The sequence below is a fragment of the Thamnophis elegans genome, chromosome 5 (assembly GCF_009769535.1).
Source record: "Thamnophis elegans isolate rThaEle1 chromosome 5, rThaEle1.pri, whole genome shotgun sequence".
Lineage (NCBI taxonomy): Eukaryota > Metazoa > Chordata > Lepidosauria > Squamata > Colubridae > Thamnophis > Thamnophis elegans.
Window position 1 is genome coordinate 33,989,840 of NC_045545.1, and position 17,326 is coordinate 34,007,165.

The following is a 17,326-nucleotide window of genomic DNA, read 5'->3' on the forward strand; positions in this document are numbered from 1 at the left end:
AAGAAGGGTGGGGTAGGAGTAAATATTTTTACAGCGATGGATGCTGGGAGTTGTGGTTTTCCTTAGATTATACCAAACGGAATCCATTGCTTTGTTCTTTTTAAGGCGCAGGAGCTGGTTCGCACCCGAGGGAACTGAGCGGGAACTGCTTCCGTGGAAGCGGGAATCGCCGTTCTTTGAGGTCAGACTAAATTTCAGCTTCTGCCAGTTTCAGAAGCTTAACAGTTCCTCCTTCCCATTCACATGTGCGAGAGTAAACAAAGCCTACTCAGTAGGCAAGGAGGGACGTAAATCCCACCGAACATAATACATTAGCGCTCAAATTAGCGCAGAATGGGCTCCGTCGTATTTTTCAACAAGTTTGACATAACAATCTCGTTGCTGCCGTTGATTCGACTTTGGACTCCATTCAAAGCAACGAACAGCTCAGATGATATTCCGATCCTCCCCCCCCCCCAAAAAAAATAGATCTTGAGAAACAGCTATAGATTGCATCTGAAGGTTGAACCTTTCACTAAAGAGCAGGAGAAGGCTCTTTTTGTTTCCTTCAAATTTACCCCGGACCCACATTGAACAAATCCACCCAGCTCCGCCCCAATAGCATCACTTCCTTTTCCACGGACTTGGATTGATCGGGCTCCGCGGCGAAGCTGACCGGCTACTCAACCCGGGAGAGCTGCCACTATGAGAGTTCATCTCGCGTCGCTGTCCCCTCTCCTTTTTCTTCCTTTTGCCACTGGTTCGTTGAGGCTGCAGCTGAAAAAGCGTTGGAAAAGGTTAGAAACCATTTGTTCTTGTTTCTTTTTAATTCCCTCTGCTTTGGGGGGGGGGGGGGGCTGAACAAGCAAAAGTTTCCGCGCTGGAGGGTTTGAACAACTGCGAAATGTTGGGGTTTGTCGTGTAATTCTTACCATTTAAGTTGCGATCCCGCGAAGTATCGAGAACAGATTTGCTACTCAGACCACGAGATGGTCGGTAAACGATTTGTGAGAATACATGACTGTAAATAGTTCAGAGATTACCCCAAATGTTTCTCTTTTCCAACGTTCAAGTCAATAATTTTGATCTTATTCTGAAATTTAAAAAAAAAACAATCTAAAATTGTTAATGTGTACGTTTTGCATTTAGCTACTAAATCTGTACTAAAATATTAAAGTCGATTAGGTGTTTGTTACTAAAGGTAATAAAGTAGGTAATGGGGCATGTCTTCTAATTTATCAATTGAAATTCAACTGGATTTCCTTGATCATATCCTGTTTTTTCTGCCATTGGATCAATTCTATTTAGTGGATGATTAGGTGAAGTGAGAAGACATGGTTTTTATTTAAGATACATTGAACAATAAGCAACCTCTAATAGCCACCTACACATCTTAAAGTGCCACATATGCAAATTAACTTCTTTAAATTTTAAGCAAGAAGAGGAAATGACTGGGGCTACCCACTACTGCTCCACCAAGTATTATTATTCGCTGACAAGTACTCCTGGGGATTGTGGGCTATCTGCCAAATATAGATTGAAGTATCTGAACTATTTTTAAATTTTAGTTCTTTGCTTTTCCTGTTGCTGATTATAGTTTCTCAGAATGCTTTTTTCTATCTGACCTTCATTTCAAAATAGGCTTACTTGCTTTGTAGAATAGAAACCAATGCTGCACAATCCTCATAGAAACTATTGCAGCACAATCCTTTGTGTCAATGACAACTTCACACAGCTTCTGTATTCAAAGACAAATGTGATACTTTCTTTGGGAAAGAAAATATAAAAATAACATAATATTGATTATTCTAAGAAAGAAGTTCTGTTCTTTGTGAAGCTTGAATTATTCGCAATTACTTAGCAAAAATAAATGTTTTACTCTGTAAGTAAGGTTTGAAAAGTAACTATTCTAATTATGCTTTGGGGTAATATGGATTTTTTAGTATAAGCAGCCAATAATGCTGCTTATAGCTGTTATTTTAAAAACAGAAGTTTTCAATAAAGGCTTTGTTGGAAGCCCTCGTATTCATAAATATTGTACAAATGTGTATAAAGTACACAGTTTCCAATATGTGAAAACATTAAGATGCATTTAAACTGTAATGCATCAAAAACAGGGTTGTTTTTTTAATTGTGCAACTTTTTGTTATAAGTCTCTTAAAAACAAGCTTTATTTTAATGTCACAAGTTCTGTAAAAAAAATAAATAATATAATATACTTAGAACTATGCTGAGGCAGTATGATTGTCTGTGGAGTTTCACTAACCCAGTTCTGAAGAAATGGACATAATGCAGTTGTACAATGAAAATACAAAAATGCTTACTCCATAATAAGTTCGTAAGATTTCATGGCGTTAGTGAGGACTTTCTGAAAATGTCATTTGTGTTTACCAACCTAAATAATTGCACATTGTGGATATTTTTACATACTGTTATGAATGTTTTAAATCAGGGATCCCCAAACCCTGGCCACAAACCAATAGTGGTCCATGGCCTGTTAGAAACTTTGGAGGTGAGTGGCAGGTGATTGAGTGAAACCAAAACCACCACACTCCAGTGGAAAAATTGTGTTCCACGAAACCGGCCCCTGTTGCAAAAAAGATTGGGGGCAATTGTGTTTTAAACCAGACAATATATATTTGTTCTTTGCTTCCAAGGTTTTGGAGATCACATTCACTGGAGAACACTGGAAGATGGGAAAAAGGAGGCTGCAGCCAGGTATATTGTAATCTTAAATTGTCTGCACAGACATGTTCCTAAGTTGTATGAGTCAGCGCTAGGCATTCAGAGAACTTCAACTTCAGCACTCAGACCTGAAGGGATTTGGAGAAAAGATGTCTGTTGCTAAAGCTTTGGTACTAGCGCTAAGCCTTGGAATGGAATGCAGCTGATGTGGCACAGTTCAGAAGTCTCTGTTACTGCTGAATTGATCATGCTCTCTAAGAGTCACGAAGTCTGAGCAATTAGAAATAAACCTTTGTCAGGGAAAATAATTATGCATTCATTTCTACTGATTCCATCCTCCTTTCCTGCTGCAGTCCCTAGCATCATCTTGTGTCCCATTTTTTAGACAGGCATGGATAGAAGAAGCACGAAAGATTGACAAAGGAAAAAGACCTTTTCTAAGAAAGAATGTGCCAGGGTTCCAAGTAACACCCCAAGGGCTAATATGGAAGTAAGCTCCAGTCCAGTCAATGGGATCTGACAGAACTTATCATTTGTTTTAGAATGAAATGCTTTTAGCAAGAACAAAAAGCATATTATCTGGAAATAAAGCTACAAGGGAGTCCAACATTATTTAAAATAGATTCTGTAACTATATCTGTGCTTGAAAGTAGTGTAATTTACATCAGAATATTTCACCTTGCTGCAGAATAAAGTGAAGTTATTCATGGTTTCACTGAACTATACAATATATGGCCCCAGATTTGTGTAGCGCTCTAGTGTTTTCTAACCATAACTTCACCAACAAATATTTCTGCCATGCGAAAGAATCTGGCTTCCCAAAGATAGACTGTTGAATACCTCTAATACTTCTCGGCTTCACAAACTCTACCAACTCCATCACTGCTGCTGTTAAACAACTGATTACATCCCAATATTACTTTTAATCAATCAATGTGGTCCTTTCCTATGAGTTGTGCAGATTTGTTCGGGCAGGTGATTTGGTATTACAGCTTTAATAAATTATGAGCTTGGAATTGAACTGTCTTGATAATTACTTGAATTGTATATTTCAATTATTTTTAGTGGATTGCCTCTCATGATAATAATTCATAAATCCTGGTGTGGTGCTTGCAAAGGTAAGATATCACAGGCAACATTAGTGATGTTTCACAGAATACTGGATGGGAAATTTGCAATATTTGTGAAAACAGCATGCAGCTAGTTCTAACTAAAGACCCGGTCACTTAGCAACTGTTTGAAGTTATGATGCCCCCCCCCCCCAAAAAAGTGTAATCCAATTTTGAAGTTCAAATAGCCACAGACCCCCTCCAACAGTCACATGACTGCATTTTGTGCACTTCACAATAGCCCACTTTATTCTGTTTACAGCAGCCTGCAGTCATGTAACTGTGATTCTTGATGTTCTTGATGCCAGTTCCAGCATTTACTTCTGGTTTCTAGCAAAAAATACTCACTGGATAAATCAGATTTACTTAACAATCACTACAAAAAAGTTTGTAAAATTGGTCATGGTCATGTGGTGAGACACGTAATGACCACAACAACCTACAGTCATAATTCTGGGCTTAATTATGGTCATTAGTCAAGGACTACCTGCATTTTATCATCAATATAGTGTGTATACAGATAGTCCTCAACTTATGACCACAATTGAGCCCAAAATTCTGTTAAGTGAGATTTTTTTAAATCAGCTTTATCCCATTTATGACCTGTCTTGCCACAGTTGATAAGTGAATCATTGCAGTTGAAGTTAGTAACCCGGTTGTTAAGTAAATCTGACTTCCCTGTTGACTACTGTAACGCGTTCTACATGGGGCTGCCCTTGAAAAGTGTTCGGAGACTACAATTGGTCCAGAATGCAGCCTGTGCGAGCGATACTGGGTGTACTAGATACACCCATGTTACACCTATCCTCCGTGAGCTGCACTGGCTCCCTATTGGTCTCCGAACACGCTTCAAGGTGCTGGTTATCACCTTTAAAGCCTACAGGCCTAGGACCTGGATATCTCCGTGACCCGCCTCCTGCAACATTACCTCCCAGGCCCAATAAGATCTCACAGAGTGGGCCTTCTCTGGGTGCCGTCGACTACACAATGTCACCTGGCGGCTCCTCGGGGGAGAGCCTTCTCTGTAGCTGCCCCGGCCATATGGAACGATCTACTCCCTGAGATCCGGACCCTCCCCACTCTCTCGGCCTCCCAAAGTCTGTTGAGACCTGGGTGTTTCCGGCATGCCTGGGGCTGCTGATCTTGATTGTGCTTCAGCCCCATTAAGATCGAATGCAGTTTGTGTCTTTTTAATTCGCTTGTCTGTATCTTAAATTCTTTTAATTTTTTTTTAAACTGTTTTTATGTAAGCCGCACGGAGTCCTTCGGGATTGGGCAGCATACAAATCCATTAAAATTGAAAATTGAATTGAAAGTTTGCTTATAAGAAAGTTGCAAAAGTTGATCCCATGACTCAGGAAACTGCAACCATCATAATTATGAACCAGTTGCCAAGTATCTCAATTTTGATCATATGATCATGGGGATGCTGCAAAGATCATAACTGAAAAACGGCCATAAGTCACACTTTTCAGTGCCATTGTTACTTTGAACAGTCACTAAGTGAATTGTTGTAAGTCAAAGCGTATCTGTATTGCTTTCATATAGAAACTCCTAGAACTGTTTAGTACACTAATTAACTAACCTCACCTCAAGCATTAATAGAAAAATAATGCAGTATTAATTTCATTATGCTTCCATTTTCAGTTTAAAGATGTCCATTTGTTCTATCTCTGAATTAGTATTAAGGGAAAAAATATTGGTATTTATGTAAATTATGGTCGTATCCCTTAGTTACTCACTACTAACTATAAGTACTGGATTCAAAGGGATCTATATACCTCCCACTTAGTCTGAATCCAGCCCTGCTACATTGCATCTTTAATGATTAGTTTCCCCATTTATATTTTATTTTAGTAGCTTTAAAACCAAGTTTGCTGAATCAAAGGAAATCTCTGAGCTGCCATAATTTGTGATGGTTAACCTCGAGGTAAGTTTCTAGAATAATGAAATGAATGGTTTGAATGCTATCTATATACTGCTAAACCTCTTGTGTCTGTAACCTTCAACTGTGAAAAGGTGCATCATAAAGCAAAAAACTTTACAATGTAGATACCTCAAACAGGCTAACTGAAAGAATGCATTGAAAATGTAGGACCCCGTCATTTCTCTGGAATTAAAATTTTGCCCATTTTTAGTAAACATTTTACAACAATAAAAAATTATAAAGCATTTTATACATAATAACAAAATGTTATAAATCATTTTCTGTAATCCATTGTTGATGTTTGACTATGCTTACTATTCAGCATAGGTACTTTCAGAGCAAATACATCTCTGAATAATTCCCTTAAATTTTAAGTGCTTTTCAAGCATATCAGAAACTCCGCTGTTGTTGAAGGCATGAGGGAGGGACGGATTCAAAACTTCAAAAGTATTTAATGCATTATTCAGTAAATAATGCATGATTCATGTCCTAAATTTTATATACAATATTTTCTATTTCATAAACATAAGAAGGATGTAATATGTTCCTCAATTCAAGATGTTTCAAGTTTCAAAATGAAGATTAACTAAGGAATTATTTTAAGAATAGAAGTAATTGACTTAATGAAGAAAAACTTTATTTCTTTTAGCAAGTATTGTCTATTGATAGCACCAAGTCTCTTAGGTTTAAAAAAAGTGATTTTTCTTATCTCATATCTGTCTGAAGATGTTGTATATGAAACATAGGAGTAATGAAATATTGCTATGCTATTGTAATGGCCCTTCTGATTTTGATATACAGTAGGCTATTAAGAAGAATTCATGCAGAAATGGTAATTTTTTTAACCTTTATTTTATTTACAGGATGAAGAAGAACCTAAGGATGAAGCTTTTAGCCCTGATGGAGGTTACATTCCTAGAATTATTTTCATGGGTATGATATAAATGTGGTTGTTCATCAATTTGTGCTGAAGGATAAAAAAATGCATTTCAGATTGCAATCATCATTTTTCATTGATCTTTTACACAGATCCCAGTGGAAAGATCCATCCAGAGATCATAAATGAGAAAGGAAACCCCAACTACAAGTATTTTTATACTAGTGCTGATCAAGGTATGTATGAATTGCATCTAAATTGAGTTTTGGTAAAGGAGACTTGAATTGTATAGCAGTGCCAAATTAGATTGGCTTCTGATTGGGGGGGGGGGGTGTCAGAGCTTGTATTCTGAGTAACTTACACTAAGGGTTTAAAATGCTTAGAACAAATATTGACAGTTGACATTCAAAATGCCACCTAGCACCTGGAGGGATGTTCAGTACATTCCAGGACTCCTTACCTTGACATCCTTAAAATGATGTTTATGAATATTAATTATGGCATATAATATATGTGTTTTTTTGCGGGAAAACCTGAGAGCTGACTTAATGTCAACCATCCCATTTGGCCCATCCCAAAAAAAGTAATTCCTGGTCGTATGAACTACCCGGAGTAAAACTGTCTACCAATTACATTCAGTCCTTTTGTTTTGGGAAAACATTCTGCCCCTCCAAGAATTTGGCCTTGGTGGTTATCTCCTTTTCAGTGCAGAGGCTTTCATGCATTCCTTAGACTCCCCCACCCTAGGAATTTACCAGCCCCCCTCCCATTTCTGTTTGGCAAACTGATCAGGAAGTTGATTCAGGCAACAAAGAAAGCGAGTCAGCTGACAGATGCCCCATGGAAGGCCAGAACTGGACATCAGAAAACGGTGTTGGGTACATAGGAACTCTTAGACAGTTTAGCAAAACAGTAAATTGATTTTTTAAAATAGAGAACTATATATGGTACTTGAGGTGTATAAAACAAAAGACTGGGTATATATTTCATAAATGAATGCAGCTATAATTTCTTAAAGTTGCCTTTTAACGGACATCACATTTAGGAATAAATTGAGGACTTTCAGTCTGGGAAAATGTTGACAGAAAGAAAAACAAGTCATCAAGAAAAAGAGTTGTTTATGAGCCATGATAGGAATGCATTATGAAGATAATGTTGCTACTTTAAATATTGCTTATATTTATGTGTAGATTTTCTGCAGTAACTTATAAAAATATAACTTTGCTCAGTCATTTTAATTGAATTGAATCAAGTACTAAGAATATCTTGTGTTTTAATATTACAGTCATCCAAGGGATGAAGGTAGCCCAAGAGAAGCTAACAGGGGATGCTTTCAAGAAAAAACATTTTGGAGATGAATTATAATACCTTGAAGATCTATTTTGTATAGGCTCACCATCTAAATTAAATGTGACCCTAACTTTTTTCATATAAAAATGTTGGTGCTCTGAAAAAAATACTGTAGATAGTAAACCAAATGCTGTCTAATTTTCACACAGTAAATTCAAAAAAAGTATTGTGTCCTCCCTTCTTTACATTGAAATGGATATTTATAGAAGAAAAAAATGGCAAATACCTTAACAAATAAATGCTTCAATTTTAACTGCATGAGTAATCAGGTTTCAATGGAATTTAAAGCCAAATTATAGGAACATATATATGATTATGTTAAGGGCATTAATCAGAAAGATCTTTTTAAAATATCTTACAACTAAAACTTAGTAGATTTTGAGAAAAGAATATGTGAATTTTTTTCCTTTAACATGAACTTAATTCCAGTATTTTTCATCCTCGTAGTGCTAAACATATTTAGGATACAATTCCCACAATGCATGTTGGTTGGAATTAGGGGAGTTATGCTCATATTGTAAATTGCCAATTGAGTAAGATTAAATTAGATTAAATATCTATAAATCTCAAATTAAACTGATACAAATCTGCTATAGAGACAATGCAGTCGTAACAATGCAATCCTATGCATGTCTGCTCAAAAGTAAGAGTATTAAGTATTCCTAAGTACTAATAGTATTAGTACAAGGGTTATTCCATAGGATTTATTCCCAAATACATTAGGATTATGGTAGGTATAGCCTCATTTCCTGCTTGCTCCAGGAATAGAATGAAACAAATACTAATTATATGATTATGTGTACTTTTTCTTCATATAATTGCCTGTTACTCCATTTGGTTGATTTATATAAACTTTGCTTTTATGTATTGGTGCATTCATCTTCCAAGTTTTTCATTAGAACAAAAAAAACCCTCACTGAATGTTATGGTGGTTGCCTTATTTCAGCATGCTATACTGTATTTTTGTACCGGTGGAAAAATGAACAATAATTTTATATTAAATTTTTGTTTATTTCCTCTTTCATTTTGAGAAGAAGAAATTCTTTTCAGCATATGTTATATTACTGGGGAGTGCCTATTTTTTTATTTCCTTAAAGGTTATGCCTAGTTATATCTGTAGTTTAAAATAGCTTTCTGTTCAATAGTGAAAATGGTAATGCAAAATTCTCAACATTAAAGGTCTAAAACTTTTGTTCTTCTCATGAAGATCAGCCCCACTCGTAGTAAGAGTGGAATGGTATTGAAAGAGTAATGCATGATCAATGATTTTTTTTAATGATGTTTTATTGCAGCAAAAAGATATGTATATTTTTTCTGCTTCAAGGTGTTCAAATTACCTGGCTAATTATGGAATATATGGTGAGATATTTCTTACACTATGTTCTGACCAAGGCTTCCCCAGAGCATAAAGCAAACTCCTTGTCCCAACAAAACTCCTTTTATTCATTTACTGTGAATTCTGCTCATTCAGCAAAGTCTTTCAAGGGAGGATTTACAGTCACAGACATATCAGGCTTGGAGAGCTGCCAATCTGCAAAACTTGGCAAGGAGTCTCGGAGAGTCATGAACCAATTAAGCAAACTGATTGTCTCCTGCAAACTCTGCTACCCTTTCCGGTCCTCTTTTATTTCCTCTAGGAGGGGGACATTCATCATCCACCTGTGGCCTTACTCCCAAGTCGACCCCTGTTCTTTAGCTGTTCCCTTCATCTGGCAACCTCTGCGCATGCGCACACTGGGATCAGGCTCCAGCTATTCATCGCCTCATTGATGTCTGACTCTGAAGGCAGCTGATAACTGGCCCACTCTCTGTCTCCGACACAGAGCCCTCATCAGAGCCTTTCCCAGACTCCAGGACTGCCCATGTTCCTCCCCAATCTCCTCACTGTCCAAATCTGCTGCCAGCTCTGCTGGCTGCTGGTGGGCCACAACATTCTACTTCAAGCAACTATGAAGTGTTGACTCCCATTTTGTCATGAACGAAAATAGTTTTAAAGGTTCAAACAGAACGTCGGCCATGGGAGCTGTAAGTGCCTCCACATGTGTACTGGACCCATGCCCCTCCTGGCTGGTCGCTAACAGCAGGGAGGTGACACGGGGCTGGATCCAGGCGGTTGTTGCCGCCTCCCTTCAGGAGGGGTTCTTTCCCCCGCTCTAAAGGCGGCGGTGGTGAGACCCCTTCTGAAGAAGCCATCTTTGGATCCAGCCGTCTTAAAAAACTCTCAACAACCTTCCCCTTTGTGGGGAAGGTTGTTGAGAAGGTGGTAGACTTTCAGCTCCGGCGGTCCTTGGAGGAACCCGATTATCTAGATCCCTTCCAGTCGGGATTTAGGCCTGGCTACCAGCACGGAAACCGCTTTGGTCGCATTGATCGATGATCTCTGGAGAGCCAGGGATGGAGGTTATGCCTCCGTCCTAGTGCTCCTTGACCTCTCAGCGGATTTCGATACCATCGACCATGGTATCCTTCTGCGACGACTGCGGGAGGTGGGGGTGGGAGGCACTGTCTTACGGTGGTTCTCCTCTTACCTCTCGGACAGGTCGCAGTTGGTGTTGGTCGGAGGGCAGAGATCGACCCCTAGGCCCCTGAATTATGGGATGCCGCAGGGTTCGGTCCTGTCCCCCCTCCTGCTTAATATCTACATGAAGCCGCTGGGTGAGATCATTCGACGGCACGGGATAAAATACCATCAGTATGCGGACGATACACAGCTGTATCTGTCCGCCCCGTGCCAACTCAATGAAGCGGTTGACGTGATGTGCCAGGGCCTCGAGGCTGTTAGGGATTGGATGGGGGTTTACAAGCTTGTACTCAATCCGGATAAGACGAGTGGCTGGTGTGTTTCCCCCCTACTAATTGGCCAAGTGTTCCATCTCTCAGGCTGGGGGGTCAAAACGTACGCCCCTCAGACAGGGTTCACAATTTGGGAGTCCTCCTGGACCCACAGCTGACTTTGAACACCACTTGTCGGCTGTGACCAAGGGGGGCATTTGCCAGGTTCGCCTGGTGCACCAGTTGCGTCCCTACCTGAACTGGGAGGCCCTCACAACAGTCACTCGCGCCCTTGTGACCTCTAGACCTGGGACTACTGCAACGTGCTCTACATGGGGCAGCCCTTGAAGAGCATTCGGCGACTCGAGCTTGTCCAGAATGCAGCCGCGTGAGCGATCGTGGGTGCACCTCGGTTCAACCACGTAACACCTATCCTCCGTGAGCTGCACTGGCTGCCTATTGGTCTCCGGATACGCTTCAAGGCACCTAGTCGTCACTTATAAAGCCCTTCATGGTATTGGACCTGGGTACTGAGAGACCCGCCGTTGCCAATTACCTCCACTAGACCGATTAGATCCCACAGATTAGGCCTCCTCCGAATTCCATCCGCCGGCCAGTGTCGACTGGCGACTACCCGGAGGAGAGCCTTCTCTGTGGCTGCTCCGACCCTCTGGAACGAACTCCCCGTGGAGATTCGAACCCTCACCACCCTCCAGGCCTTCCGCAAAGCCCCTTAAAACCTGGCTGTTCCGACAGGCCTGGGCCTAAAGAATTGTTGCCCCGTCTCAAATGATATGACTGTCGTGTGTTTTAAATTATGTATTGTTCTGTGTCGTTTTAATTTTTTGTTTGTATCCCCCTTCCCTGGTTTGAGTTGTGAGCCGCCCTGAGTCCCCTTCGGGGGAAAAGGGCAGCATATAAATAAATAAACATTCAACATTTCTCGGAACTGTCTTTTTCAAAGGTTCTTTCATACAACTGAGGAATACACTATTTGTTGGCTAGAATTTAGTGCCATCACTCAGCTTTTTCCAACTAGTCTGAGTACCTGCTTATTTTCTGTAAGTAACAAGGACTGTAGACATTCAAAAAGAGAATATTTTGACTGATTATGTCTCATCAATTTACTGTTTAGGGACTACATAGGTCACATCCAAAAGACCATGCTATTTGGATCTTGCATAAAATGTGAAAGAGGCAAGGTGTGTGAGCAGTAAATTAATTTACATGTGCATTTCTTCATTTAAGATTGTAGGGAAAAGAGGAGGAGAAATATTGTGTGTGATCGCTACATTCAGTTATTTCTGAAAATAATGAAGGATATAAATAAATTTTGCCATAATTAATTTTGGTATCTAGAGCTTCTCTCAAATTAGCTTAACAGTGTTATTTTAAAATAGTTTAAAAGTTCATTGACATTGCTTTGTGAGTGCTAACTGACTAAATTGGAAAACAATTCAATTGTAGACATTGTAATTTTTAATTCGTGATTTAATAAACTTATATGCCTGCCCAATCCCTTAGGACTCCAGGCGGCTTACAAATACAGAGATAAAACAAAAATAAAAAAATAGGGGAAAAACGAGAACAATTTAAAAGGAACACACCATAAACTCGACTTAGCTGGGGGCTGGACCTCATACATGGGTCAGCAGCCCCAGGCCTGCCGGAACAGCCAGGTTTTGGTGGCTTTTTGGAAGGCCGTGGAGAGTGGGAAGGGTCCGGATCTCTGCGGGAAGATTGTTCCACAGGGCCGGAAGCAACTACAGAAAAGGCTCTGCCCCGAGGGGCCGCCAGCTGGCATTGTCTGGTCGACAGCACCTGCAGGAGGCCCAGTCTGTGAGTTCTTATCGGCGTTGGGAGGTATGTAGCAGGAGGCGGTCTCACAGATATCCAGGTCCAAGGCCATGTAGGGCTTTAAAGGTAATAACCAGCACCTTGAAGCGCATACGGCGACCAATAGGGAGCGAGGTGCAGCTCGCGGAGGATAGGTGTAACATGGGTGTATCAAGGTACACCCAATATCGCTCGCGCGGCTGCAATTCTTGGACCAACTGTATGTCTCCGAACACTCTTCAAGGGCAGCCCCATGGTAGAGCGCAATTGCGGTAATTGAGCCTTGAGGGGACTAGGGCATGAGTGACCATTCGAAGTGCCTCCCGGTCCAGATAGGGCCGCAACCTGATGCACCAGGCGAACACTGGGGCAAAGGCTCCCTGGTACACAGCCAACAAATGATGTTCTAAATGTCAGCTGCGGATCCAGGAGAACACCCAAGTTGCGGGACCTCTCTGCGGGGTGTACACTTTCACCCCCCCCCAGGCAAATAGACTAGAAAGTCTGGACTATCCTTGGTGGGAACATCAATAGCCCCTCAGTCTTGTCTGGATTGAGTGCCAGCTTGTTTACTCCCATCCAGATCCTAACAGCCTCCAGGCACTGGCACATCACTTCCACTGCTTCGCTGAGTTGGCACGGACGGACAGATACAGCTGGGTATCTCGCCCAGTGGCTTCATGTAGATGTTAAATAGGAGGGGGGACAGGACTGAGCCCTGCGACACCCCATATGTAAGGGGCCTAGGGGTCTACCTCTGTCCTCCAACCAACACCGACTGGCGACCTGTCTGAGAGGTAAGAGGAGAACCACCACAAAATGGTGCCTCCCACTCCCACCTCTCCCAGTTATCGCAGAAGGATACCATGGTTGATGGTAGGGAAGGCTGCTGAGAGGTCAAGAAGCACCAGGATAGAGGAATGTACTCTATCCCTGGCCCACCAGAGATCATCGTGCAGCGCGACCAAGCAGTTTCGGTGGAGTAACCAGGCCTGAAACCCGACTGAAAGGGACCTAGATAGTCTGCTTCATCCAAGGACCGTCAGAGTTGAAAGGCCACCACCTCTCAACAACCTTCTCGACAAAGGGGAGGTTGGGACTGGACAATAGTTTTTAAGGATAGCTGGATCCAGAGAAGGTTTCTTAAGCGGAGGGGTCTCACCACCGCATCCTTTAAAGGCTGCGGGAAAGAATCCCTCCTGTAGAGAGGTGTTTACAATCCTCTGGAGCCAGCCTCGTGTAACCTCTCTGCTGGCGAAACCAGCCAGGAGGGACACGGGGTCCAGGTAAGCAGATGGAGCACCACCGCTCCATGGCCTTGTCCACTTCCTCAGGAGTGACAAGCTGGAACTTGCTCCAAGAAATCTGATCAAGGCCCACCCTCGGCATCTCGGCAGGTAATGTCAAGTGGAGTCCAGGTCTGTCCAAATCTGAGCGACTTTGTCCGACAGAAACTGAACAAATTCCTCAGCTCTTCCCTGTAAGGGTTCCCCCGCATCCCTTCATTTCAGGAGGGAGGGAGTTATCCTAAACAGAGCAGCCGGGCGAGCTTCTGCGGACACAATAAGAGCAGAAAAATGAGCACATTTTGCCATCCGTATCGCCACTAAGTAAGTCCTAATAAAGGCTCTTAGCTGTGTTCGGTCAGATTCGGAGTTACTGGCCCTCCAACGTCGCTCTAGGCGTCTCTTCTTGCCTTTCATCTCCCGGAGATCCTCGGTAAACCAAGGGGCCCTCCTGGATCCACTGCTGCGGAGAGGCCGCAAAGGCGCAATCCAGTCAAGAGCCCCAGCTGCCGCTATATTCCAAGCAGCGACCAAGGACTCTGTCAGATTGTGGGCAAGGGAGTCAGGTATCTCCCCAAGCTCTGTCTGAAATCCCAATGGGTCCATCAGGCACCTGGGGTGGAACCACTTAATCGGCTCCACCTCCCTGCAGTGGGGGAGCAGTTTCTGAAAATCCAGCCTCAGTAGGAAGTGATCTGACCATGACAAGGGCAAGGTCTCTATGCCCTTCAATTCCAGATCATGTCTCCACTGCCCCGAGAGAAACACGAGGTCGAGTGTGTGTCCTGCTGTATGAGTCGGACCCTGAATTACCTGGGTTAAGTCCATGGTTGTCATGGAAGCCATGAACTCCTGCGCCCCATCAGAGCGTTCGCCAAGAGATGGCAGGTTGAAATCCCCCAATACTATCAGTTTGGGGAATTCAACCGCCAGTCCGGCTACTGACTCTAGGAGCGCAGGCAGGGCTGTTGTAACACAGCTGGGAGGTAGGTACGTTAGGAGCAAGCCCACTTGACCCCCTAGGTCCAGCTTCACCAGAAGGGACTTTCACCCGACAGTCTCCGGACAGGGATCCCATGAGGAACTAATGATTTTCGGATGATAGCAGCCACTCCCCCACCCCTTTTCTGGTGTCGTGGTTGGTGGAGTACCTGAAACCCTTCTGGGCACATTTCTGAGAGGGGGACTCCTCCCTCATGGTCCAGCCAGGTTTCAGTAATACATGCCAGATCTGCCCCCTCGTCTAATATTAAGTCCTGGACAAGGGGAGCTTTATGAATCACAGACCTGGCATTTAGCAACAGCAACCTGAGACCAGGGCCCTGACATCTCTTGCCACTTGGTCCTTGAGATGAGGCCAGAACGAAGGATCGCTGTGACGTAGTGAACCCTCCTTCTCCGGTAATGGCCAGCCCTGAAGCTCCCATCATACCTGCCTCTCCCAAATGGAGCTGGGACGCTGTGGCCTGTCCCACCCTCGTAGACCCCTCCTCCCCTCCCATGGCCCCCGCTCTCTTCGGCAGGCCATTCACCCCATGCACTCTGGGATGAGAGGCGGTTCCGGGCCCCCATCCACTTCTGCTTCTGCACTCAGTGGAGGGGGCTCCAGGCCGCACTCCCGATCCCCTCATATATACCAAGCAACCATACTCAACATACCACCCCACTATAACAATAAAAACAAGTAGGTACAATAAAAACAGGGTATAAAAGTTAAAATTAATAAAAAGTGGGATCATTCACTAGCATACATACTCAAGCACTCCGCATACCAAGACAGTTTGCGCAGATCTTAAAAGTTGTGCAGATACTCTAAGAGTCCAGAATGGTTGAGAACCAGCAGAGGCAATAGATGGTAAACAGGAGAATATCTGTCTTCCCTTCTGTAGGCTGAAGAGGGTCCAAAGTCCGGAGTGGCAGAAAATGAGTCGGAGAAGAGGGGGGAGTGTATCAGGTATCCCCCAACATGTCAAAAGGCCTCCCCACACGTTGTACATGCCCCCATCCAACCACACTCCATGGCGCGTAACAAGATGGATTAGATGGATTAAATGGGCGCTGTCCAAGTTGGTAGTCCAGGGGCCGTGGTAGGTGGCAATAATGAGGCAATGATGGTAGTCCAGGGGCCGTGGTGGGTGGCAATGATGAAAACAAATGGGGCTAAGAAGGCACGTCCAGGGGCCCCGAGATTGCAGTTGAGGGAGGTCAGGTATTCAAAGACCCAAAATAGCAGGAGACCAGATGTTAAACAGGGGAAACAAGAGGGGACTCCGCAGCAGCCAGGGCAGGCAGGGGGAGAAGACTCGCCCAAAAGGAAAACCCCATAGTGTAGAAGCGACGGAAGGAGGAGGCAGTGTTGGTGAAGAGGCCGAGCCAGGTGTAGAGGGGGGGGCGTCCAGGGAGGGCTACGGCGGCGGCATACACAGCCAGCCGCCGATTCGCCAATCCCGGCAAAAGCCCAGATTGATCACCCCCCCTCCAGGCGATGGCAATAGCAATAATCGATAAATAAGTCACTAAAGGCTCACCAGATTGAACAAATAAAGTTAAGAGGCCTTGTAATTGCCGCAAGTCAATGAGAAACGCTGGCATCGTCACCGCGGGTGCCACCATCTCACCGCCGCGCCGCGCCGAGGATTGCGAAGTCCGGGGCCTGTCCGAGGGTGGCGGCTCCCCCCAATGTTTGATCTTCTCGTGCTCCCCTGGGTTTCAGTCATCCCAGGGACTCCTCTTTGAATAGGTTATGTGGCAGGTTCAAGAGTTCTCAGAACTTTTTTGCCGAATTGAGTCAGGGCGAAAAAGCCGACTGCCATCCGTTCCGCACATGCGCACAAAAAAAAAGTGAATACAACAGATAATTTTCACTTGGTATTAAGCTAAAACCTTATCTACTGCATTTAATAAAATTTCTCCTATCTGAGAAAGGAATTTATTCATGTTTTCAATCTTCTGTAGCTTAGCCGACTTCTATTATTTGGAGATAAGATTTTTTTTTTTTTTTTTTGGTCAAATATGATATTGCTGAACAAGTACCTATATTTCAGACTTTAAGCATAATTAAAACTACTATCTTTCTGAAGGAACTTTTGCTTATCTGAGCTGATGTCATGACATGTTTTTCTTTTAAGTAGCAGTTCTGTCAATTACTGTATTTTTCAGACTATAAGACGCACCGGAGTATAAGACACACTATGATTTTAAGAGGTAATTTTTTTAAAAAAAGTTTTTGAACTCTGCAGGCCTCCCAAACCCTCTGCACGCCTCATTTTTTTGTAAATGCAGAGCTTTGAGAAGCTCTTAGTGCTCCTGGGGGCTGGGGAGGCAAAAACGGTCCATTTTTTGCTTGTTTTTGCCCTCCCCAGTCCTCGGGAGCACTTTACAAGCCTCCCAAAGCCTCTGTATGTCCATTTTTGCAAAGGGGGCAGAGTTTCGGTAGGCCAAAAATGCTGTATTCAGCATATAAGACGCACCCAGATTTTCACCCTCTTTTTTGAGGGAAAAGGGT

General features: G+C 43.0%; 1 protein-coding gene across 1 annotated transcript; it reads left to right on the forward strand.

The window, feature by feature from the left end:
* Positions 1-6: 6 nt before the first annotated feature.
* Positions 7-8,933, forward strand: TXNDC12 (thioredoxin domain containing 12). Its single transcript, XM_032217479.1, is given in 9 exon segments — positions 7-715; positions 718-776; position 866; positions 2,637-2,697; positions 3,730-3,785; positions 5,636-5,703; positions 6,564-6,633; positions 6,730-6,813; positions 7,863-8,933. Coding segments are annotated over 9 exon segments (510 nt in total). The 5' UTR covers positions 7-684; the 3' UTR covers positions 7,943-8,933.
* The last annotated feature ends 8,393 nt before the right edge of the window (positions 8,934-17,326 follow it).